Raw genomic sequence first — 24,721 nt, 5'->3', positions numbered from 1 at the left:
TCTTCTCAGCTAATAAGTGGCAGGGTCTGGGTTTCAGCCCAGGGCTTCCTCCTGGTAGCACAGTTGTATTTATTTCTCGTTTCCCTGCTGACTCTATACGTCCCTTGATTTCCTTAGATGCAAAACAATGGAAATATTGGATATGATGGATACAATGGAAACCATGGCTATTCTCTATCCCTCCCTCCCTCATTCTTACATTTCCACCTATCCATCGTGGGAAGTCACATAAGGTTACTAGAAATCTGAGCCGGAGGGACCCTTAGCAATCATCCCATCATTGTATAAATGTGGAAGTAGAGGCCCAGAGAGGGTAGAGGGTTACCTGGGGACACATAGCAGTACAAGGTAGAGCTAGACCCAGACCCCAGTCCTCCAGCCTCCAGCCGGAGCCTGTCCTGCTGGAGGATGCAGCCCTGTTTACTCCCTAATGGTGGGCTCTCCTCTGCCCCTCTCAGGCAAGCCCCTCTGCCCTCCCAGGACACCAGGGTCTCCCACCATCGCCGGGCAAGAGGGCTTCTGGAGAACACGGCGCCTTTCTACCTCTCGGAGCCCACCTTAATGAGCTTCCCCATGAGATCAAGCCTCAGCATTGTCACTGAACCTTTTTGATTTCTTTTGAATATAATGATGGGATTTGCAAGGGGCAGGAGAAAGGGCGGGGGGTTGGCAAGGAGGAGGCTTTCTATGAGTGAGCAGTCAACGCAGGGAGGGGGAGGTAGCTTTTTGCCAAAGAAGGGTGGCCTCAGAGATCAGATGGACTCCAGGGTCACTGTGTGTGCATGGGCCACACATTATCCCAGCACCCCTGGGGAAAGCCCAGATGTGACAGAACTTCTCCAGGCCACTGGCTGGTTTTGCTTCAGGGCCTGACACTCCCCGGGGAAATATGCTCCCCCCGACACCCAACTCCCACCCCCAGTTCCCTAGGTTAGATTGTCCCCTCTGCCACATGCTCTCCTGGTATCCTGTATTTTGTAAGCGTCTATCATAATCTGTAATTATAGATATAGACACAGATGTAGATGTAGATACAGATACGGGTATAGGTACAGTGACAGGGACTTGCTGGGTGGCTGTGTTCCATTCACTGAGCTATAAGTTCCAGGAGAGCAAAGCCCGTGTCTATATGTTTTGCTCTTTTCTGTATATTTAACCTCCAGCCTCCACGGTGGTGAGTGCTGGGTAAATATCTGTGACATGAACAGATGCATTTCTGAGATACAGCAGCCCCTTGTCTGCATGGGCCTGATGATGGTGAGGGCCATCTACATCTTCTCTCTCCTGGAGTCCTCACCATGACCCTGTGAGCTGAATTTTATTGTCCCTATTTCACAGATGGGCAGTGGCCACACAGAATCATTTTCTCTTTGTCCCCAAGACCACACAGCTGAAGGGCCTCATTCATCCCTCCGCCTCGTCCTTGCTTGTTCAGTGAACAGCTGCCACATACCCAGCATGCAGGGGGAAGCGAGTGAGGAGGGTCTCTGCACGCAGGAAGCTGGCAGGCTTCTCAAAGACACAGGCGCTCACAAGAAGCTATGAGACCGCTCAGCACAGCGATATGTATTCCTGACCTAAACTAGTGCAAACCATGATTGCTAAAGGAAGGGGAATGATCAGGGTCAGCTGCAACGCCAGTCCCAGAATCTCCAGGTGGGAAGGGATCCTTAGGAGGAAGGCAGGACCCTACTGGGATCGGAGATGGACACATCAGAGCAGAACCACGGTGTGTCACAGGGCAGGTCCCCTCACCTCTGTAAGCACCAGGTCCTGATCCGAGTGTGTGCATCTCTGTGTTAATCAACAAAATGGGGATAAGAATGGCACCATCCCATAGGGCTATAGCAAGCCCTGCGATCAGATAGGGACTTCCCTGGTGGCCCAGCGGTTAAGACTCCACGCTTCCAATGCAAGGGACACGGGTTCAGTCCCTGGTTGGGGAACTAAGATCCCACATGCATGTGGCCAGAAGAAAAAAATAAAAATAAAAATAAAGAAAGAATGAGAGGGGCTTCCCTGGTGGCGCAGTGGTTGATAAAAAAAAAAAAAGAATGAGATACCCCATGTTAAGTCAAGTTCTCAGGTTGTAAGTTCTCCATAGACAGCAGCCATCGTTGTGACTCTCACTGTGATATTGTACTGCCCTCCCCCCGAAGCTTGACTTTCCTCCGCCCCAATCCCAGAAAATGGCCAATCCCTCCTCAGGTTGCATTCCTGCAGTGACCAGCAGCAGCAGGACCTTGGGAGATAGTGTTCCCATCGCTCAATAGCTCCGACTTTAAAAAAGCCCAAATCTGCTTCCCTGTGCCATATGCCAGCTCACCCCGGCCCAGAAGCCATCTACCAGCTAATCTTGACAAAGCAGATGCCATGTGCCAGCCACTGTCCTAACACTGTTCCTGACATGATCTTCAGCTGGTCTCAAAACCGCTTAATCCTCAAAACAGGGACTTCCTTCCTTCTTTCCTAAAACGGGGATGAGCATATCATTCGCGTCACTGTGTTTCGTGTGGATTAGGAAGGCCGACACATGTCATGCTTGAAACATTCCCTGGCATATTACGAACGTTCAATAATCATGAACTATCATTACTGCTGTTGTCGTTATTGCCATCATGATTATATAAAATCGTAGTCTGTGTTATTAGTCTAACTAAAAGCAGAATCTGCTTCTAGAACCCTTGGGTGGATGCGTGCAGCTCCCAGGGTGAAGGGAAGAATCCTCGCGGCCTGGCACACGGAACATTGTCTAGCTTGTCTCCCGGCAGCCTCTGCCATACCCCATCTCCTCCTCGACACTCCAGCTTCCCTGAATTGCTTGAAGTTCCCCCGATCAGGGGGAACTTCTGCCTGGAATACCCTTGTCTCATGCCACCCTCCTTCACGTGGCTAATTCCTGCTCAGCCTTTCTGCCTCAGGTTCAATACTGCCTCCTCCAAAAAGCCTCGTCTGACCCCCCACTACCAGAGTCTGGGTGGATGCGGAGGCCTCTTTATAGTCCTGTGGCCCCAGTTATGTTGTGAGGTTAATTGCTTTTGTTTTTCCCTTCCTCCTCAGCACATACTATGTCATATCTATCCCTATATCCCCCCTTCCCCCAGGAACCAGCCCAGGGACAAATTAAGTATCAATGAAAAAATTTAAGTGAGTAAACGGATACTATGAGGCCCCAGGTCTTCCTTTTCTCTCCTGCATTGAGCTTCTTACAGTCTCAAGTCATGGCCTTTGCAATATTGCAGGTCAGTCAGATGATTCTAATTTTAGCTGGCTGTCGGGCACCTTCTGATAATATTTTGCATATATTATCTAATTTATTTCCCTCGCGAACTCTGCCGGCTAGGTATTAATATCCCCATTTTTCAGATAAGAAAATGGAAGCTCAGGGTATAAGGGACTCACCCCAGGTCTCATGGTGAGTGAAGCTGAGGGACACACCTGCCGCATATCACTGTTCTCCACAGCTGCTCCTGCCGCTGGGGCTGAGGCGCCTCCCTGAACGCGAGGCCGGGGTGGGCAGGGTGGGAAGACAGCTTGCTTCCTGACAAGCCCTGTCCTCAGCGCCTCCCTCTCTGGGAGCTCAGGAAACAAGGCTGCCTGTTGTCATCAGAGAGTGATCAGTCTGCACCCGTGGGGGGCTTGTCACTGTCTGGGCCCTAAGTCATCCATTAGCACCTCTCTGTGAGTGACACAGACCTTTCCTGGTGTGTATTAACAGGGGGCCATGTCAGCATCTGTTCCCGGCCGCTGGCATGGGGCTCAGCTGACTCGGCCCACCAAATGGAACCCAGGTGATGCGTTCACACTTAAGGAATCAGCCAGTGAGGGGATGGCAGCCTCACTCAGCCTGGTAGGGTCTGGCTGATTCTGTTTTGAAACCAGTATTATCAGAACAAAAAAAAAAAAAAAAGAAGAATTAGAGTGTCAGAACTGGAGAGATGCTTGGAAGCATCTTAGACAGCGGCTGGACGTAATAGATGCAGAAATACAGGCAGAGTGAGGCCAATGGAGAGACGTAATAATAACCAGTTCAGTACCAGGCATGCAGTAGGTGCTCAAATATTGGTTGAATGAAAAATGTATTTGCATTGGGTTTTTGAGTTTGTAAAACATGATCCTATGCATCTTGTCATTGCATCCTCACAATAATCCTAGACGGTTGGGAGCTAGAAAGATGCTGTTCCCATTTTGCAGATGAGAAGAGTGAGGTTCAGAAGAAAGAGTCTGTAGACGGGGGTCCACAGCCTGTTAGAAACCGGGTCCTACAGCAGGAGGTGAGAGGCGGGCAGGCGAGCTAGCGAGCAAGCGAGCGAAGCTTCATCTGCCGCTCCCCATCGCTCCCCATCGCTCCCCATCGCTCCCCACCGCTCCCCACCGCTCCCCATCGCTCCCATCGCTCCCCATCGCTCCCCATCGCTCCCCATCGCTCCCACCGCTCCCCATCGCTCCCCATCGCTCCCCATCGCTCCCCATCGCTCCCCACCGCTCTCCATCGCTCCCATCGCTCCCATCGCTCCCCACCGCTCCCCATCGGTCGCATTATCACCTGAACCATTCCCCCCGCCCCCCACCTCCCTGTTTGTGGAAAAATTATCTTCCACAAAACCCGTCCCTGGCGCCAAAAACGTTGGGGACCGCTGATGTAGGAGAAAGAATGTGGGTTCTGGAGTTGGACATACCTCAGTTCAAATCTAAACTCCAACACTGACCTGCAGGTTTTCCCATGTAACACAGGAAATGGCAGTCCAGTCTGCTGTGTCTTTTTGTAAATACAATTTTATCGAAACACAGTTGTGCTCATTCACTGCATTTTGCGTGTCGTCATCACCTATTTTCTATGGCTGCTTGTGTTCTATAAAAGCAGAATTGAGTAGTTGGAACAGAGACCATATGGCTTGCAAAGCCTAAGATATTGACTATGGATTTCTGTATAGAAAAGTTTGCCAACCTCTGTTCTGCCTGGGGTGTGTTAGGTACTTAATTAATGTTGGTATTTTCTCCTCTCAGATGAAGGAGAAATGGCTTTACTGGGATCCTTTTTCTAAGACTTTACAGGCCTTGTAAATACCACAGTGTAACACACAGAACCTGGAGTTGGAAGGTGTGGCGTGAGGAACACTGGCGTTAAGAGTCAAAGACCAGGGTGTTAATCTCGGCTCTGTCCTGCCGTCCTGCTCAGCTTAAGGACGTGTCTCTGAGCCATGAGTAGTGGGTTGAGTAGCATCCTCCCAAAACTCGTGTCTACCCAGAACCTCAGAACGTGACCTTATTTGAAGATAGGGTCTTTGCAGATGTAATTAAAATAAGGCCATAATAGATTAGGAATGCCAGGTGTTGCCAGGAGCCACAGGAAGCTGTGAGTAGGCAAGGAATGATTCTCTCCTAGAGCCTGTAGAGGAATCATGGCCTTGCTGACACCTTGATTTTGGACATCCAACCTCCAGAACTGTGAGAGAATACATTTCTGTTGTTTTAAGTCACCTGGATTATCATACTTGTCACGGCAGCTCTAGGAAACCAGTACACTGGTGTTGGCCTCTTTTATTCCAATTCGGATTGAGGCTACTGTGACATGTACATAGGCCAGGAGGCGGCACTGGGCAGTGTGCAAAGGTGGCACAGGCTCTGTTCTTCCAGTTCTTCCTCCCCTAAGACACAGAGGGATGGGTATAGATGTCTACCAGCTTTACAGTTAGGAGCGCTCTGACTTGCCCAAGGGCACAGAGCAGGTTGGACAAGCTCAACGGTGGCCTGGAGAAAGCTCACGACCTGACGTCAGGCAGACTTGCATGCAGACCCTGGCCTCAACACTTCACATCCATGCGACCCAGGACAAGTGCCGTCTCTCCCCAGTATCCCGTTTCTCCAGCTGTACAGGGGGAGTAAAAATGTATACCTTAAGGCTATGGAGACAGCATGGGAAAGGAACCTAGCACAGTTCTCCCGTAGCAGGTGCTCAGGAAGTCATAGATGATGGAGATGATGTTGGTGATGATGGTGATTTCTGGCAAAGCTAGGACTCTCACCGGGATCTCCCCATCACCCCAGCCCACCTCCACCTCCAGGGCTGTTCCCTCCATCCCTTTGCGCCCTGCTATTGGGGCAGCTCTGAGCTCCAACAGAACCCAAATCCTGCATTCAGCAGCTGGGATGAGGGATTGAGTCCTGAGTTAAGAAAATGCCAGTGTCTGCCTTAGCTCCCTCTGTCACTTCCCAGACCAACACAGTCACTGCTCTCAACTCAGTAACAGCCCCTGTGTCAGGGCTTTGTGTTTTAAATAATGTTCCCCTAGTATAACTGATGTTTATACAGAATCAGTGCTTTCAAAAGCTAACAGCCTCCTTATTTGTATAGCCTGAGCTGTCGCCAGGTTGCCCTGGAAGGTGAAAATTTTTGCTTGTTTTTTTCCCCTCTTCCTTTGTTTCTCTCTGTTGTTCTGTCTCTGCTCTTTCAACTCATACAGGATCTTTCTCTTCACTTTCATTCTCTGTCTTTCTGTGTCTGTCTCCTTCCCCCATCCCCTTCCTCTCTCCCCCACTCCCCTCCCTCCCTCCCTCCTCTCCACCTTCTCTGTACACTTCCACATTTGTTCTCCTTACCTTGGTATTTTCTCCTTTTTTAATCTCTGGGTCTTACTCCTGTTTCTCCCTTGCTTTCTCCTGATCTAGCTCTGCATTTTTTCTCTCTTTACACCCTTTGCCTCCGTCTTCCTCTCTATGACACTCCTGGGTGTGTCTCTCTAACTCTCTGTCTCTCTGTCTCTCTCTCTGTGTATCTGTCCACTTGTCAATTCATCCATCCTTCCATCTATCCATCCATCTACCTTGTTCTGGATGAGGATGTTTCTGCCTCTCAGTTTCTCTTCTTTCTTTCTAGCACATTCTCTATATGTTTATCTCTTTTCTTGCTCTCACACTCTCTCAGATTGTCTCTCCTTCCGTCTTTATCTCCTTCCCTCACTTACCACTTCTTCTCAGGGTATTAATATTTTAATAGCCTTAATGTCTTTCCAGGACCCTCAACCCTTTCCATGATTCAAAAGTGGCGGATCTCCCAAGAGCTTCAGTTCAGGGACTGTTGATTCTCTTCCTCCATCTACCTGTTACCCTGACCTCAGTCTATATAAAGTTAGGAAGTGATGGGTAAGCTTGCAGCTCTCTTCCTCACATATTCTTTTTTGTCCCTATACAACAGCCCTGAGCATGAAGGATTTGGGATGGGAACCCAGAGTTGGGGGTAGGCAGGGGAGTGTCCTCTTTGGAGATACTCTTGGTAAAATTACTGATTGGTGGCAGTGGCATCCATGCCTTCTGGTGTTTTCTTTGTTTCACTTGAAAAACATTTACTTAACACAAGTTCTTACCAGGCCTTGTGCTGGGGGCTAAAGTGGAATGACTAAGTCATGAGCCTTTCACTCAAGAAGCTTACAGTCTCTTTGGGAAACCATAGAGTTGTTGATGAAGATCAGTAAGATAATAGATCTAAACAATGGACTCAAAGGGAAAAGGAATTAATTCTGCTTGGGGGAAGTAGAGAAGGTTTCACAAAGGAGGTCACAGTAAGCTTGGTGGAGGTAAGGACTTTGTCCAATGTCACTACTGCATCCCTAGTACCTAGAATGGTGCCTGGCGCATAGTAAACACTCAATAAACATTTGTAATATATGAATAAATGAATGAATTTGAACTTGAATAATTTTTAAGGATTCTTAGGATTTCGCGAGGGAGAAAATTTGGAGATGAGCATCCCAGGCAGTAAAGCATGGTTAAGGATTCAGAAAGGTAAAGGTACATACTGTCCTCAGATCCCCTCTTCAGGGCTGACCCACCCATCCTCCAGAATGTGGCTGAGGCTCACAGCTCTGTCCCTCATTGGGCACTGCCTTCAGCCACAAGGAACTGCCTCTCCCAAGGATACCCCCTTCCAGATGACAGCCATACCAATGACTGGCTGACATGGTGTTGCAGAGGCCTGGATCCCTTGCCTCCATTCAGGGTGTCCCTAAAGGGCCATCCAAGCTCCACAGCTCCCCTCAGGACCAACTGAGGCTTCAGATCTACATGGCATCAGCCACATGGCAGGACAGCCTCTCCCCTGCCCAGTCCTGCCTTGCTTACTTTCTACAAGGATATCCCAAGAGGGCTCCTTGATAAACCTCGTATATGCAACGCTCTGTTTCAGAGTCTGTTTGCAGTGAACCTGACCTAAGTTTGTGTGTTTAGGGAATGAGAAGAGACCTGGGGGTATCAAATGGAGACTCTGAGGACAGGTAAAATGTAGCCAGGCGGGTAGGCAGGAACCAGATTATGAAGGACCTTGAATGCCAATGAAACCAATTTAGATTTTCTTCTATAAGTAATGGAGAACTATTGATCCATGGGGTATCTAATTAGAGTGGGGACTTACTAAGTTCACTGGCAGTCAGTATGAAAGATGGGCTAGAAAGGGATAAGGCTGGAGTCAGGGAATAAGCTAGGAGACTGAAACCTGGAGCTCCAAGCCTGAGGAGAGAAAGGATGGGGGAAGGGATGATGGATGGTCCAGAGACATCAGCAATAGTGCTCACTGGCCTCCTCTTACGACATGTACATGTACCAGCGTCTCCCTTCTTTCAAAATTCCAGATTCCATGAGGCATACAACATGGAAGAACATAGTGCCTCTTTTTACTGCCTGTAGTGTCCCTTTAATAATATCTCCTGCAAGTGTAGGCATCATAAATAATCCAGTGCTACGATATTCCTTATTTGGGGCCCTTTTTCCAGAATCTTCCATTTGAATCTCTCATGTAATAGAATTTTGGCAGATCCATGGATTGTGGTAGCTAGTCTAGTCTTGTCTCTTGTGAACCTCATTTGGGAGGAGTCATGCATTTGCCTAGAATCTTACCACCTTTACAACAGCTGATGCTACCATTATTGATGGTGTGATTTGTATGTAACAGTCTGAAAAATAAAGTTCTAGGGTACGAGGGTCAGACAGTTCTGTGTTTGTATCTTGGCTCTGCTGTTATAGGCTGTGTGATAATTTGGGGTAAGCCCCACACCTCCCATAGCTTCAATTTACATGCACAACGTTGGAATAATAGGAATTTTGCAGAGTTGTTATGGGGAGGTCTGGACTCTGTAAAAACATGTATAATGCAAGTTAAGAGTTGTGTAGTGGGAAGAACTTTCTCTTTGGACCCAAATGGAGCTTGACACGGACTTTAGTTCTGCCACAGTACAGGCTTGGTGACCTTCAACAAAACACTTCACCTTTCTTTTTTTTTTTTTTTTAAATGAAGTATAGTTGATTTACAATATTGTGTTAGTTTCAGGTGTACAACAAAGTGATTCAATTATAGACATCTTTTTTTGGATTCTTGTCCATTGTAGGTTATTACAAGTTATTGAATATAGTTTCCTGTGCTCTACAGTAAATCCTTGTTGTTAATCTATTTTATATATAGTGGTGTGTATCTGTTAATCCCATTCTGCTAATTTATCCCTCCCTCCCTTTCCCCTTTGGTAACCGTAAGTTTGTTTTCCATGTCTGTGAGTCTGTTTCTGTTTTGTGAATAAGTTCATTTGTATTTTTTTTAGATTCCACTTGTAAGTGATATCATATAATATTTGTCTTTCTCTGTCTGACTTGCTTCACTTAGTATGATAATCTCTAGGTCCATCCGTGTTGCTGCAAATGGCACTATTTCGTTCCTTTTCATGGCTGAGTAATATTCCATTGTATACATGTACCACTTCTTTCCTCTGTTGATGGACACTTAGGTTGCTTCCATGTCTTGGCTTTGTAAATGATACTTCACCTTTCTGAGCCACAGTTCACTTATTAGTAAAATGGAAATCTCATGCCTACTTTCCAAAATTATGAGGATTAATGAAATAAAGGGTACCAAGTTCCAAATATATTCCTCTTTATCAAAACTAGACAACCATCGGAAATTCCATGGCGGTCCAGTTGTTGGGACGCGGCACTTTCACTGCTGGGGCTGGGGTTCGGTCCCTGGTCAAGGAACTAAGATCCCACAAGCCGTGAGGTGCAGCCAAAAAAAAATACAACAACAAAAACCTAGACAACCGTCATGTCATATGATGATATATCTGTTGAATTTGTTTCTTTTTGTTTTTCTTTACTTCTTATTTTTTAAATATGTATTTCATTTTCTTCGTTGTGAGTATAATAAATGATGAGCTCAAAAGTAATAAATGCACATTAAAATTATTTGGAAACCGATGATACAGATGTCTCTGGAATTTAACCATCTCCTTTCTCTCCAAGGGAAGAAGCCATGCTGTCCACATACTTTGAAACCATCAATGACCTGCTGTCCTCCTTTGGGCCCGTCCGTGACTGCTCTCGGAACAATGGGGGCTGTACTCGAAACTTCAAGTGTGTGTCTGACCGCCAGGTGGACACCTCAGGATGTGTGGTAAGTGCCATTGGCCTGTGAACGTGGTGCCGGCCCAGGTGCCAAGGCTACATGCTAGAGGCCCCTCCCTGTGAGGGGCAGCTGGTCAAGGGAGATCACGCTACTCATAGCACCTACCTCTGTGGCCTTCAACACACCAGGCTGCCTTGGTTTCCTCATCTGCAAAGCGGGATAATTAAACTTACCTCCTGGAAGTGTTGGAGGCATGAAATGAGATATTAGAGCATCAGTACCCAGTAGGTAGGTCCTTGAGAGCTCCTGGCCTCTGGTTCACCAACACCCCAGGCCTTGCCCCTGCCCTGCCCCGCCCCACCGGTACAAGATCCACCAGTCCGCTGCAAGCTCTTAATTGGATTAAGGGTCTGAGGGTGTGGTCGCTCTCAATCCCCAGGTAGAACAATGAACACCTCTGAGGAATTCTGTTTACAAATCTCCAGAAACACCTCTGGATAGGATCATGTATAAAGGTGCTCAGAATGGAAATGAGTTGGGGCCTTAGCCCTCCCCAGTGTATTCACACTGGGGTTTAGCCTTCCAGGAAGCTTACAGTCCAGTTGAGAGTGAGGTAGGGCCTGCCTTATTTCTGTGCGCTCAGTGGGGAACATGTCACCTGTGCAGAAGAGAAGTTTCAGCTGAGACCTAAGGTTTGTAGAAGGCTTCCTGGAGAAGTTGGTGTCTTAACTGTCTTCAAAAGATGGGTCAACGTACATTAGGAAAAGAGTGGGGATGGCCAAGGCAAAGCCATGGGGCGGGGGTGGCCTTGTTTGCATGGAGCTTTAATATCAAATGTGGGATAAGGACACAGAAGAAGATATGTGAGGATCATTGTTGCTTATAGAAGAGGGTCCTTAACTGGATGATTTGTTTTATAGGAATGACCAAGGGTGCTTGTTTAAAATGCACATTCCAGGTTCCACACTAGAAATTTTGATTCTATAGACGGGTTTCTGTCCCAGGAATCTGAATTTGTAACAATGTAATGAGTGTGTATATGTGTGAGACATGGGAGTGTGTTGGAAGCACACTTGGGAAACATTGTCCTACAAGCTGAACACCTTAGCCGGGTATTCAGTGCCTTCTTGATCTGGCCCCTTTCCAACCTTGCCATCACTTTACTTCATTCTCCCCTAGAGCCAAATGGAGCTAATTAGTTGTTGTTCCTGAATATACTTGCCACCAATGTGGGAAGCAGAGTGACTTTCCAAGGTCTCACCACAAGGGGGCAGGATGGAGGCCCAAGAACATGTCTCCAATACTCTCCGTGTTAGAGCCACTTTGGGCTGCTTTCCTGAGGAGCTGAGAAGGGACAGCAACAGAGAACCTTGGAAAGAAGGCTGGTCTGAGTGAAGTGGGCTTACGCCCTGACTTGGTCATTGGTGAGCTTTAAAATGTGTTGACCTCATTAGCCTCAGTTTCTTAATCTTTCAAAGAGAGCAATAGCTCTTGAACTCACAGGTTTTCTGAAAAACCAAAGAATGTAACTGGAAATTGTTTGAGATTTACCCAGTGCCATTTGTGTGTGATATGATGAAAGCCACAGCTACTGATGTATTTATGTAGGGGATATGATACGATATTTGGGGCCACAGAAATTCAAGAGCACCGTGTATTTAATTTCCTATAGTGCTTCTACAACTGAATTTTATTTATTTTCTGCTCCACCCATTGGCAGTGGAAACGTAATTCTAGTCAGTTTAGGTGTGCTGCCTCCTACCACTTCCTGAATGTCTAAGTTCAAGGGGACTGAGGTACTTGTAAGGCATGGGAGTGAGGGGATGCTTGATGCTTGCCCATCACCTCTCAACTCTAGTACCTGCTGTCTCATCTGGCCCTTGTCCATCACTCTCTTTCCTTTTTGGCATAAGCCAGGACCTCCCTGTTCCACCTGATTTATAGGTGCATGGTCCATCCTGGCATCTGCTGCTGGTTCTCTTCATCCCCACCACTCGTCATTTGAGGCCATCTGGTTTTAACCATTAGATAGCTTACCCACCCTATTGAGGAAATGAGGAATGTCCAGCAGCTCTTCTACACAACCCTCAGGACATGAGGGTCTGAGGGGAGCTGGCCGAAGCCCTCTTAATCCAGACAGACCATGAAGGCATTTGTAGATGGAAGCTTTCATGGCAGAGCACTCGACCACATTTACCATCTACTGGACACTATCCGGCAGGTGAGACACAGACCCCCCTTTGCCTTCAGATCCTTCAAACCCACCTGATTTTCTACAGCCCTCGTCCTTTCCAACCACCCGTGTCATTAGCGTAGTGGGAATAGAGACAGGGTCTCTTTAACAAGGTCATCTTGCTTGACTTCCAACATTGCTGTCTTCCCCCCAGATCAAGTAGTCTTTATGGGTGGGAGGGAAGCCACTTCTCTAACAGATCACAGATTCTCCCTATTATTACTATTATCATTATTCCTTCTAATTAGACCTCAACTTCTGAAACCCAAAATTAAAAAAAAAAAAAATGTCCTTCTCTTGCTTGGTGCTCTGATTCTGCTGTGCTAACCTGCTCCTGGGATAATGGGTCCTCAGGCATGCAGCTGCCCAAATTGGGGAGGGTCATAGGATGTGTGGTAGGCAGAATAATGGACCCCCAAGGATGTCCACATTCTACTGCCTAGAACCTGTGAATATGTTACTTTCCATGACAAAGGAGAATTCAATCCACATATGGATTTAGATGCTAATAAGCTGAATTTTGAAGAGAAAGATTATCTTGAGTTATCTGGATGAGCCCAACACAACCAAAGTCCTTAAATATGGAAGAGGGAGGCAGCAGAGGAATTCAGAGCGATGCCGCATTGCTGGCTTTGAAGACGGAGGAAGGGGGTTATAAGTTAAGGAAAGTCTGTAAAAGTTGGATGAGGCAAGGAAATGGATCCCCGCCCCCCCAACTAGAGCCTCTAGAAAAGGAATGTAGCCTTGTTGAGACCTTGAATTTAGTGCACCAGGCTTTTTTTCTACTTCTAACCTGTAGCCCTGCAAGATAAATTTGTGTTTCTTAAACTGCCATGTGCGTGGTAATTTGTTACAAGAGCAGAACACTAATGCAGGTGAGCAATAATATGGGAAGGGAGGTTGGTCCTGGAGATAATATATAAAAAATTATCCTGTTATTTTGATTCTTAATTATTTCCAGGGAGACCCTCACCTCTTGACCAGGGATAGTGAAAGTAAAAGTGAATGAAGCATCAAAAGAGGGAGGGAGGGAGTCTTGTGTTCCCCTTCAATGTGCTAAAGAGTGAAAAGAAAAAGTTATCTACTAGAAGTGGTCTAAACGTGACAAACATAATGATGTCAGCAACGCACAGCTTGAAGAGTCAGCTATGGTTCCATTTATTCTGTGTGGCCGTGTAAACATTGCAAAATTCTAATCAAGATAGAGGGCAAAACCAAAGAAAACCGTAAGCATTTAATCATGATGATACCCTGTGGACGATGTGCCCACCGCCTCTGAGTAGCTGCTGCCCCCTGAAGCATTTCACTGCCACTGTTCCCTTGTGTTATCCTGGTTTTCCCAGCTCCAGAAGGAAACTTTTATTGGACTCAACCCCAGACAATCTGGTGATCAAAACGTATCCTCCTTAGCCCCTTTAGAAATGTCAATTCACAGCTCACCGTCAGTGTTCCAATTTTCTGTTATTGTGTAATAAACCTGATTTGCGGCAACAGGGATGGACCTACTCATGCTGAGTGAAGTAGGTCAGACAGAGAAAGACAAATATCATATGGTATTATTTATATATGGAATCTAAAGAAATGATACAAATGAACTTATTTACAAAACAGAAATAGACTCACAGACTTAGAAAACAAATTTATGGTTACCAGAGGGGAAAGGTGGGGCAGGGGAGGGATAAATTAGGAGTTGGGGATTAACATATATACACCACTATATATAAAATAGATGATCAACAAGGATCTACTGTATAACACAGGGAACTCTACTCAATATTCTGTAATAAACTAAATGGGAAAAAAATCTGGAAAAAAATCATATATATGTCATATATATGGATATCACTTTGCTGTACACCTGAAAATCGCACACTGTAAATCAAGTATACTCTGATATAACATAAAAATTAAAAAGAGAAGTTCTATTGAACAGTGGTTATCTAGAACACAGTTTATAGTTCTCATTTTTTAAAAATATGACTGTATGAAGATCATACCTGATTTTTAGAGAATGTTAGTAATTTGAAAAATTAATTACATTAAGAAAAGAATGAGTTAAAAAAAAACAAACTCTGGCTTAAAACAACTAGTTTGTTTTGCTCACAGTGTTGTGGGTCAGGAATATGCAAAGGGCTCAGCTGGGTGATTTGTCTCTGGTCCATGGCAGGTAGTGTATCTGTAGTTGGAGGATTTGCTTTCCAGAGGACCCCTTCACTTACATGTCTGGTTCTGGGGCTGGTGTGGCTTACAGCTGATCCTGGCTCTGTTAGACCTCAGCTGGGTCCATCTCTAGAGCACTTGCCCATGGTGTCTCCATTTGGCTTGGGCTTCTCATGCCATGGAGGCTGGATTTGCAAAGGAAATATCCCAAGATCAAGTGCTCCAAGAGCCTAGGCAGAAGCTGTACGTCTTCTTAGCATCTAGCCTCAGAAGTTCCAAAACATCATTTCTACCACAATCTATTGGTCAAACAGGTCATTGATTTCAGCTCAGATTCAAGGGAAATGAACTGGACTTCACTTGTCCATGAGAGGAGTAGCCATCTTTAATCTACCTATTTTCCTGCAGCTTGGACTCACAGACCAGGAAGGGGCCCTGGAGATCTTCTAACCAAGCCAGCACCTCTCCCACTATACAGACAGGAAAACAAAGGGCTAGAAAGATGCGGGAGTCACTCAAGTTCATGGAGGGAAGCAGTAATAGAATCAAGATTTGATCACAAAACTCCTTCCATGCAGTTGTACCTTCCTAGGTCATGGTCTTTTAGCATCATCGTTGCCACTGTAGCAGTCCAAATATTGACTTGGCAACACTGTATCCAGCACTGTGAATGTAACAGAGGATACAAGAACAACAGCCCTGCCTTGTTTTATAAGCTAGTTCAGAAGGCAAGGTGGACTTCGGCAGGGCTGCAGCGTGACCTTCACATGAATAGGTCACTTTGTATCTCTGCACAAGAATATCCATCAGGGCTGATATGAGCACCAGAGGGAAGGGAGGGGATGTGGGAGAGAACCAACACTCATTGAGCACCTACTGTGTGCCATTTCACTTATGTTCATGGCAGTTCAGTGCTTATAACCACCCCCCTAGATGGGTATTATTGTATCCATTTTACAAAAGAGAAAAACTAGTACTGTAAGAGCAACCATCCTCACAGTGACTGCGTGCCAGACATGATTCTAAGTGATTTGCTTATTTTAACCAATTTAATTCTCACAGTCATCCTATGAGCTAGGTTTTATGATTATCTCCACTTTACACATGAGAAAAAATGAAACTGTCTGGTTGGGAACGGGAGTATGGGGAAGAGCACAAAGGAGTGTGGGGAAAAAGGACTGTGCTAGGAGCCTTCATAGAAATTTAGGACTGAAAGAGGTACAGAGATTTATACACTTGCTGGACCCTATAGAGTGATGGTGTCTTTTAGGAGGTGTGTCTAATGTCAGTTTCCAGCCCTGCCTCTGAATTCCAGACCAATCCCACTCTACCCCACCCCCTGCAAGTCACCCAACCACGTTCCCACTTCCTCTTCTCCCTCTTTTTTTTTCCCCACTTTGACCTAGAAAGCCATCTGGCCTCCCAGGTATTAGGAAGGACCAGAAGACCCCTGATTGCCCTTGAAATGCTGAGAGGCAACAAAAAATGCTGCCTTTTAAAAAGCCAAGATGAGTAAAGTTACAAATTTTCATTTAGTATAGGTCAGGCCCCTCTTTGGCACCACTCAGGGAAACAAAGACTGACATCTGGTTCAGTTAGGGAGAGGGAGGCTGCTTCTTTCCATTCCTCATGTTTTCCCCTTTCAGTGACTCAACTGGACTGTAATGAAAGGAAACAAAACTCAAGAAGAGCGGGGAGCACAAGTGATGGGAATCAGAAGAGTGAGAAATCACTTTGAAACACAGCCCAGGCCCTGCTGACTGGGAAGTCCACCCCAGTGTGCCTAGCTTCCTGCCCTTCTGTATGGGCAGAGCAGGGCTGAGCCATGGTGGGGTCTGGGCCCTGCCAAGTGGGTCTTCCTCCCCAGAAATGGACTCTCCGTCCCTGCAGGTCAGCGACAAGGGGGTGTGATGGATTCATGGTACAAGCAGGATAGGTTTTGCCAGGGTCCAAAATAGGAGGAATGACGCTTGTCACATTTTTCTTATTAAACATCTTCATAAACATGCAGTCAAGAGGCAAAGCATCTTTATGCAGACTCTTTCAGAGATGCTTGGTCTGGGAAGCAGGATTTAAAGGGTGAAGCATTTTTTTTGCGGTACGCGGGCCTCTCACTGTTGTGGCCTCTCCCGCTGCGGAGCACAAGCTCTGGACGCGCAGGCCCAGCGGCCATGGCTCACGGGCCCAGACACTCCACGGCAATGTGGGATCTTCCCGGACCGGGGCACGAACCCGCATCCCCTGCATCGGCAGACGGACTCTCAACCACTGCGCCACCAGGGAAGCCCTGAAGCATCTTTTATATGGTATCCTCATCAAAGTGCCTTCTGCTCAAACAGGTCCATAGACAGATACTTTTCTTTTCTTTTTTTTGTTTGACAAATCATTTTATTATTGTTTGTCTCAACAATATACACTGCCCAGAAGGTACCATATGCGTATATGGTGTGGTGCGTGTAAAGAACCTCTTCTTTAATGGCTTCAAGGAGACACTTGCCTTTCTTTAAATCAGTTTTATTAGTTATCTGTTTTATACATATTAGTGTATACATGTCAATCCCACTCTCCCAATTCATCCCACCACCACCGTCTCCCACCACTTTCCCCCCTTTGCATCCATACGTTTGTTCTCTACATCTGTGTCTCTATTTCTCCCTTGCAAACTGGTTCATCTGTACCATTTTTCTAGATTCCACATATATTTATTAATATATGATATTTGTTTTTCTCTTTCTGACTTACTTCACTCTGTATGACAGTCTCTAGGTCCATCCACATCTCTACAAATGACCCAATTTTGTTCCTTTTTATGGCTGAGTAATATTCTGTTGTATATATATACCACATCTTCTTTATCCAGACAGAGAATTTTCTATATGCACCTTTATCAGTAATACTAGTACCGATGGCATTAATTAATGAAGAAATCATTGCTATCAAATATATCAATGATAGTCTCACTGATGGAGATTCATCTAGAGAGTGTTTGAGTGCTAATTACAGACCAGGCCCTGGGATAAGTGCTTAAAATGTGTCATCACAGTGAATCCTCATAGCTGCCTGATGAGATGGGCATGATTACTACTCCTGTCTTGTCCGTGGAAAAAGGGATTCAGAAAGCATGAGAAATTTGACCAGAGCATAAATTCAAACCCAGGTCTATCTAAATCCAGAGCTACTCTCTTACCTCATCAGATGCAATTTCCAGAGGCTGAGGGTAGTTCCTCAAGGATAAAGCAAATGTCCCCATGTCAGTGAGCATACAAGGAGGGGACACTTCCTTCTCCCCACGCTCCATCAATGTCCAGGGTTCCTTCTTCCTCGTACGTATCCAGGAGATCTGGAGGAAGAAAAAGGGAGTGAGTATTGGAAAAAGGGAGAGGCAGGTGAAGGAAGTTTCCAAAGAAGGAAATTGGAGCCATGCCTCTTGACTCAGTGCCTGTACACAAGGCTCAGACTTTGGGAGGTGAAAAGGAAGGGTGTTCTCTTTCAGTTGGGAGCTGTGCCTTTGCATCTTTTCTTTGTGAACTTCAAATAAAGCCCTCCTCCCTTCCGCATATGGGGATGAGGGGGATGCAGTTTGGGGTTTCCAAGATTATAATGTGTGGCATTCTCTTAAAGCCTGTGCACCCTTTTATGACATTAAACATTATTCCTCCCATGACATTTGAAGCTGTCTCTATTTTTTCCCCCTCATTTTATTTATTTGGGACCCAGATTTGCTGGGTCTGATGGTATTTCTGGTAAGCTGGTTTTATTGTGTGGAAGTCATTATCTGTTAAAGTCAAGGAACAGCCCCCACCCTTCCAAAGTGATGGGTTTTACCCTTTGCTTCCCAGAAGGATGGTGTGGAGGAAAAGAGCCTCAAATTGGAGGCAGGGGATAGAAGCTTCAGTCCTGGTTCTGCCACCTGTTGGCTGCAAGCTGGAATAAATCCCTTCAGGAAGGCGGTGGCCATCTGTGTGGACCGCATGCTGGACCCAGAGAGGAAGCTTGGGACCAGCCTGGGGAGGGCCCGAGGAATTGCTAAGGGCCCTGAAATCTCATGACATATGTTCCCAGAGGGCAGTGATTCTAGCATTGGAAAGATCTGAGGGCAGGGACAGGCAGCATGGGATGGAGGCCAGGGCTTGACTCATTGGCTGGTGGGGAAAACAAACACAGAGAGAGGAATGGTTGGGGGCGGTGGGGTGGGCATCTCCATCCCTTTGCTTCCCTTTTGTAAGACCTCTGGAGTCATCATTGACATTTTAATTGTGTTTCATGCACCTGCATCAAACACCTTTTCACCTTAGGAAGGTACCACGAGAGAGAATGTATTTCCTCCTACCATCACCTCTGCCTTCAGGAGGTCACAGTTTCTGGCATCAGAGAAACCTGGGCCCAAAACTTGCTCTGTCACTCACTAGCCGTGTGACCTTGGGACAGATTACTTAAGGCCTCTGAGTCTTGGGTTCCTGTTGAGTAAAATGGGATAATAATACCTGGCAAAGCTGCTGTTAAGACTCACTGAGATAATGCATACACAGTGGGCCAGCACCTGGCTCTAAGTAGGCATGAAGCATCATCACTATTATTATTATTATCTGATGTCTCACGTAGGGATGATGAGGATGGTGGTGGCAGTGATGATGAGAGCTCAAATTGTCTGAGTGCTCGGTATGTCCAGAGCCCCTGACATGGTCTCCTTCTTGTCCCTTTCCTTATAGGTGGGAAAACTGAGGCAGGGAGAACATAAATAACTCAGGTTCACACAGCTCTTAAATTCTCGAGCAGAGGATTTCAGCCACGCATCCTGATGCCAGAACTCTCATCCTTAACCGAGGCAGATTCTTCATAGACATCATTTGTAGTGCTTGCCTGATTTCTGTGGACAGGAATATTCCATCATTTATTTTTGTCTTATTGTTGGACATTTTGAGTGTTCCAACTTTATTATAAACAATGTGCTCTGAGCATCTTTGGGCAGAAGGCTCCTTCTGTGTTTTATTTTTTTCTAGAAGTCTGTAAGGACGGTTTCAAATTGCATTCTTGCTCCATGATTTTGGTGAAGGTATGGGATGGATTAAAATAAAAAGGAGGAGCTGTCTCTGGTTTTCTAACCTTCTCCTGTTTTGGGTGCTGTATCCGACTCAAGGGTGTTTGGTTTGGTTTTGTTCTGCATCCAACTCAAGGGTGTTGGGCCAAATGGGCCCTTGAAGAAGGGAGTGATAGAATAAAAGTAATACGTTAGGAAGTAGAGCCTGGTGAATTGTGCAAAAATGCATGTGGAAGAGAGTCCCAAAGCAGAGGAATGGTGCAGACAAGAGTAAATGAGGCAGCAGGGCTGTCATCTCGTTGAGGACATGAGGGGGCTCAGAGGCAGTGACTGCAAAGTTCTTAGTGGCCATGCTGAGTGCTTGTGAGGAAGGATTCCATAGCTGTTGGAATGCTGATAATTAGCTTTTTCTTAGCTCTGAAATGGAAACCTTTAATAATTGTGTTTGTCTTAATTATAGTAATAGAATTTTGGCATTTATAAGGTATTTTACCCCATCCAGTTTTCAATCTTCTTTTTATTTTTTTTTAGTTTTCTTTTAAGTAACTCATGCTCATTGTAAAATCAAATAAAACCAATTCAAACACTGATGAAATGTATAAAGAAAAAAAAACAAAACAAGGTCCTCTTTATCACTTACTTTAGAGATAACTGTGCCACACTTTGGGTTATATATATATATCTTCCTATACATTTTCCCCCATGCATATGCAAAAATAAATAAGAATTTATACGTGTAAGTTTTTAAATGGAAGCGTAAAAAGTATACAGTCGTGTCCTTTTGGGGTAACTTTATATGTCAGAACTGCATGTATTTACATATGCTTTTCAAAGAGCATTTCCCTTTCTTCTTTTTAAACTGGCTCCCTAATTTGATCTTAACCGTATATAAACCCTTTTCCTTATGTCAAAAATTAATATGAGTGGGCTTCCCTGGTGGCGCAGTGGTTGAGAGTCTGCCTGCCGATGCAGGGGACGCGGGTTCGTGCCCCGGTCCGGGAAGCGCATCCGGAACCTGTGCTCCGCAACGGGAGAGGCCACAGCAGTGAGAGGCCCGCGTACCGAAAAAAAAAAAAAAAAAAGAGCAAACTGAGGCCAGAAAACATAAGAGCAATGCTTGTCTTGAACCCAGGTGTCCTGAATTCCAATCTAGGACCCTCTCTCTTCCACACATGTAGTATCCTTCTTTTATTTTTTATCATCATTCTTTTATCTTGTATCATGGGTCTTGGGATAAGTGGATGAGAAATGATGTCATCATCATTATTGTTGTTAATTTGAAAAGTTATCTTTGCTTTCCTGTATTCTCCAGCTTCTTCCTGAGCCCTGCCTTCATAAGTCTTCCCCCACCAGCCCAGATACTCTTGGAGACCATAAAAGTTGTCCAGGGATGGCAAACTGTTTGGAGCACAGGAAAAAGAATAACTGGACTCCTGCCACCAGCCACGATCATGAAACCTTTTAGTGTTGAGGGAGCAAACAGTGAGAATGTTTCATAAAACAATCAGCCTTTCTACTCACTGAGAAAATAGCACCCGGATAGAGTTATATATGTTTCTTGGGAAGTGGGCTAGTTAATCAGAATTCCAGTCCAGAGGAAAGAGCAGACTTGGCTGTGATACAGGCTTGGGTTCAAATCACATCCCTTTCACTGGGAAGTTGGGTGACTTTGGGCAAATTGCCGAATGTATCTGAGCCTTTGTTATCTTGTCTGTCCATAAACTAAGAATGGCCCTTGTGCCTTACAATGTTGTTGGCTGAGCCCAGTTTGAATAGCTGGGTACCAGCCAGACACAGTTATGTAACCTCACTTGCCAGGGCCAGTACCAATTGTATAGAGAGGAGCTTGGTGAGCTAGGGACCTGGGATCCTCTTCTGGCTTCCACTGAGTGAAGCATTTTTTTTCACCATCGTTGAAAGGAAAGGTGATTTCAGGAGCCCACTGTCCTGGGGATGGTATAGACCTAGGTTGTAATATGATCCTCTGTCTCAATGTGGCTCTACTTACTGTGCGTTCTTAGCTAAACCCCTTATGCTTTCTACAAACTCAGAGACTTTAACTTGATTCTCTCTGGGGCTCTTTCCTTCCCTGCAACGGTCTGTAAATCAAAGCTGTGCTTGCGTCCCTAGAGGAAACAACCCAAAGATCTGCCTATGCAACAGCCACTGGAACTTGTACCCTTCCCCACCCTCCCTTGGAGAGTTGTTCTTTCGTACACAGTAAACCTTAGGGAGAAGATGGGGTTCTCCACAGGGTGGAATTTCAGGCAGGAGTGTTGTAACCAACCTCCATGATTCTGTTGTTGCCTCGTTTGGATAATGAGGCATCTCAATTAAAAACTTATTTGTTTCAATTATTAAATTATTGTATGCACATATTAAGAATGTTTAGAATACAGAGGGAGGAAAATGAAGAAAAATATCACCCATAGTTATACCACCTCCAATAATCACCATTAACATTTCAATATTGCCTTTTAGTAGCTTTTCTACATGATAGAAATTTTAGCATAATAGACATTTTTGCATAACAGAAAATTTTGCATAATATAATTTAGCAATTTTATTGTGAAATATAATAGACGTGGAAAAATGGGTAAAACATTACGTGCCGTTTCATCAGTAGTAATTAAGTAATACCCATCTACCCATCACCCAGGTCAAGAATTAGAATATCGCCTGCATTCCACAAGCCCTCCCCTAACACACCCACTGTTTCTCTGTTTCCCGTTTTAGCTCCTCTTCCCCTCTAGACCTTCATGTTAATCAGGCCCTTTATATTTTCTTTATAGTTTTCACACCTATGTATACATAGAACAATTTATTTTATTCTTTTGATCGTTGGTGGTGGATGACCTAGCATTCAACACATCTCATTAAGCTAGGTAAAACTGATATTCTTCTTTGGTTGAGGCCAGAATTGGCTATCAGCTGGTTCACAGTTTTATTCAAACTTTAGCTGCATTTACAATGTAACCTCCAAGTACCTACTATATGTAGGACACTCCGTTAGGCTGCAAAGTTACAGCAATGAACTGTGTCTTGGCAGCAAAAAGCTCACAATCTGTTTACCTGGCTAAAAATTGATGCTCTGGTCCTACCAGCATGAATCACACGTGGATGCTTCCTTACGGCCCAAACACGCAATAAACGTCCTCCTAATGATTCCCTCTGCTGTAGACTCTGGCCTAGGCTGTTGCTTCCTGTCCTTTGAATCTTTGGCACCCATATGAACATATTCGTTTTCTTTTTTCCAGCTGGTCCAAAACCTTGCAGGCTTTTCCTAGGGCATACTTTAAAATGTTACATCCTGGGTTCATCCTGGGTGAGAGGAAAAGATTTTAGGCAGGGGATGGGGTTAGAGAGAGAAAAAGAACAAATGTCTCTTAAGCTGCTTGTAAGTGTAACTTTAGATCTTGGAATCCTCACAGCACCCCAGCCAAATGCTAGCACCATCCCCATGCTGAGAGTGTGGAAACCAGCTCAGGAAAAGAGGTGGTGTCCCCAGTGTCCCTCGGATGGGAATGGGCGGCATTGGGATCAGAACCTGAATCTGAGGGGCTCTGGTAACCTTGATGGAAAAGTTGAGAGCACTGGTGGGCAGATGGTCTTCCTGGAGCACAGATCCGTGTTGCCGTAGTTGATGACATTGGACAACGAAATGTCAGTGTTCTCACCTGCACAGCTCTGCACTACAACGTGGGATGAGGGGATAGTTCAGTGGGATTGGAATGGTGTGTGCTTAGCCCAGAGTCTGGGTGATATTTAGTACTCGGTAAACAGTAGCTAGAGGACAGAGTCAGACAGACCACTGGGGAGGTTGTGAAATTAAAGTCTTGAAGGATGCTGCCGTGGGACTGGATGCTTAGTGCCCTGCTGTGGGTGGCAGGGATGTGAGAGCATCAGAGCTGACGCTTAGTTCTCAGCGCTTGTAAATTCCCATCCGCCCACCTCCATTCCCGAAACGTTGGATTGGGGAACCTCAGGGTCCAACATATATGACATCTGTCTCCATTCTGGGGTGGACTTTTTTCCTCCTTTCTCTTTTTGCTCTCTGCGACACACAAAAAAAATAAAATATGCAAACTGCCCAAAATTACACTCAACATACGCTGAATAAATATATACCCACAGAAGCATATGTTCAATGGCTGCTACTCCCTGCGTTTCAAAGCCAACTAGCTTATAAAATCATTCTTCACGCAGAGTCCGGGTGATCAATGAGGAGGTGCAGTGTGAGGACACAGCCTTTAGCTGCAAATTGAGTTTTTAGTTACAAAGGATGGGGAAGGGAAACCAGCCAGTGAAACCCAGCAGGTACTGAAAAGTCCGCATGTCCAGCCTGTCCTATCAAGGACCTGGCTGTGGCCCTGGGATGTCTTGCTCTTGACGAGGCATAGGGGTGGATAAGAGGGGATTCTTTGGAGTCAAGCCCTGTGGGTTTAAATCCTGACTCTGCCACTTACCGTGTAGTATTGGGACAGGTTGCCTTAAACCTCTTTGTTTTAGTCTCCCAGTATCGAAAAAGGCGTTATGTAATAGTACCTATCTTTCATGGTCATTGTATAAAGAAGTACAACCATAGGGTTAAGGAAACAGACCCTGGTGCTAGATTTTCTGTCTCTGCCACCCACTTACTGGCGATGTGACCTTGGACAAGTTAACGAACCTCACTGGGCCTCATTTTCCCTATCTAAGTGTGCATGATAATAGTTTCCACCACCGAGGAAGAGATGAGTTAATGCATGTTCACGGCTTAAAATGGGACCTGGCTCCAAACTAAGTGCTCAGATCATGTCCAAGGCCATTTTCCTCAAGTGCCCCCTTGTACACAGGTCTGAAGCAAGCATACCTTGTCAAAACGCCCTTTTGCTCTGTGCCACTCACAGAGGAAAGAGGACAGGAGGCT

At 45.6% G+C, this 24,721-nt stretch overlaps 1 protein-coding gene across 1 annotated transcript in view; it reads left to right on the top strand.

Annotated features, from left to right (window-relative positions):
* The window catches only part of ASTN2 (astrotactin 2), a 614,159-nt gene that overhangs the window by 244,235 nt on the left and 345,203 nt on the right, over positions 1-24,721 (top strand). Inside the window, exon 8 of the mRNA XM_024762620.1 lies at positions 10,279-10,429. Within this exon, the coding sequence (XP_024618388.1) occupies positions 10,279-10,429 (151 nt within the window). The remainder of the gene's footprint in view (positions 1-10,278; positions 10,430-24,721) is intronic.

Source organism: Neophocaena asiaeorientalis, unplaced genomic scaffold (genome assembly GCF_003031525.2).
Source record: "Neophocaena asiaeorientalis asiaeorientalis breed wild unplaced genomic scaffold, Neophocaena_asiaeorientalis_V1.1 scaffold78, whole genome shotgun sequence".
Taxonomy (NCBI): Eukaryota; Metazoa; Chordata; class Mammalia; order Artiodactyla; family Phocoenidae; genus Neophocaena; species Neophocaena asiaeorientalis.
The sequence above is the reverse complement of the archived record's forward strand: the minus strand, read 5'-3'. Positions and strand labels throughout refer to the sequence as shown.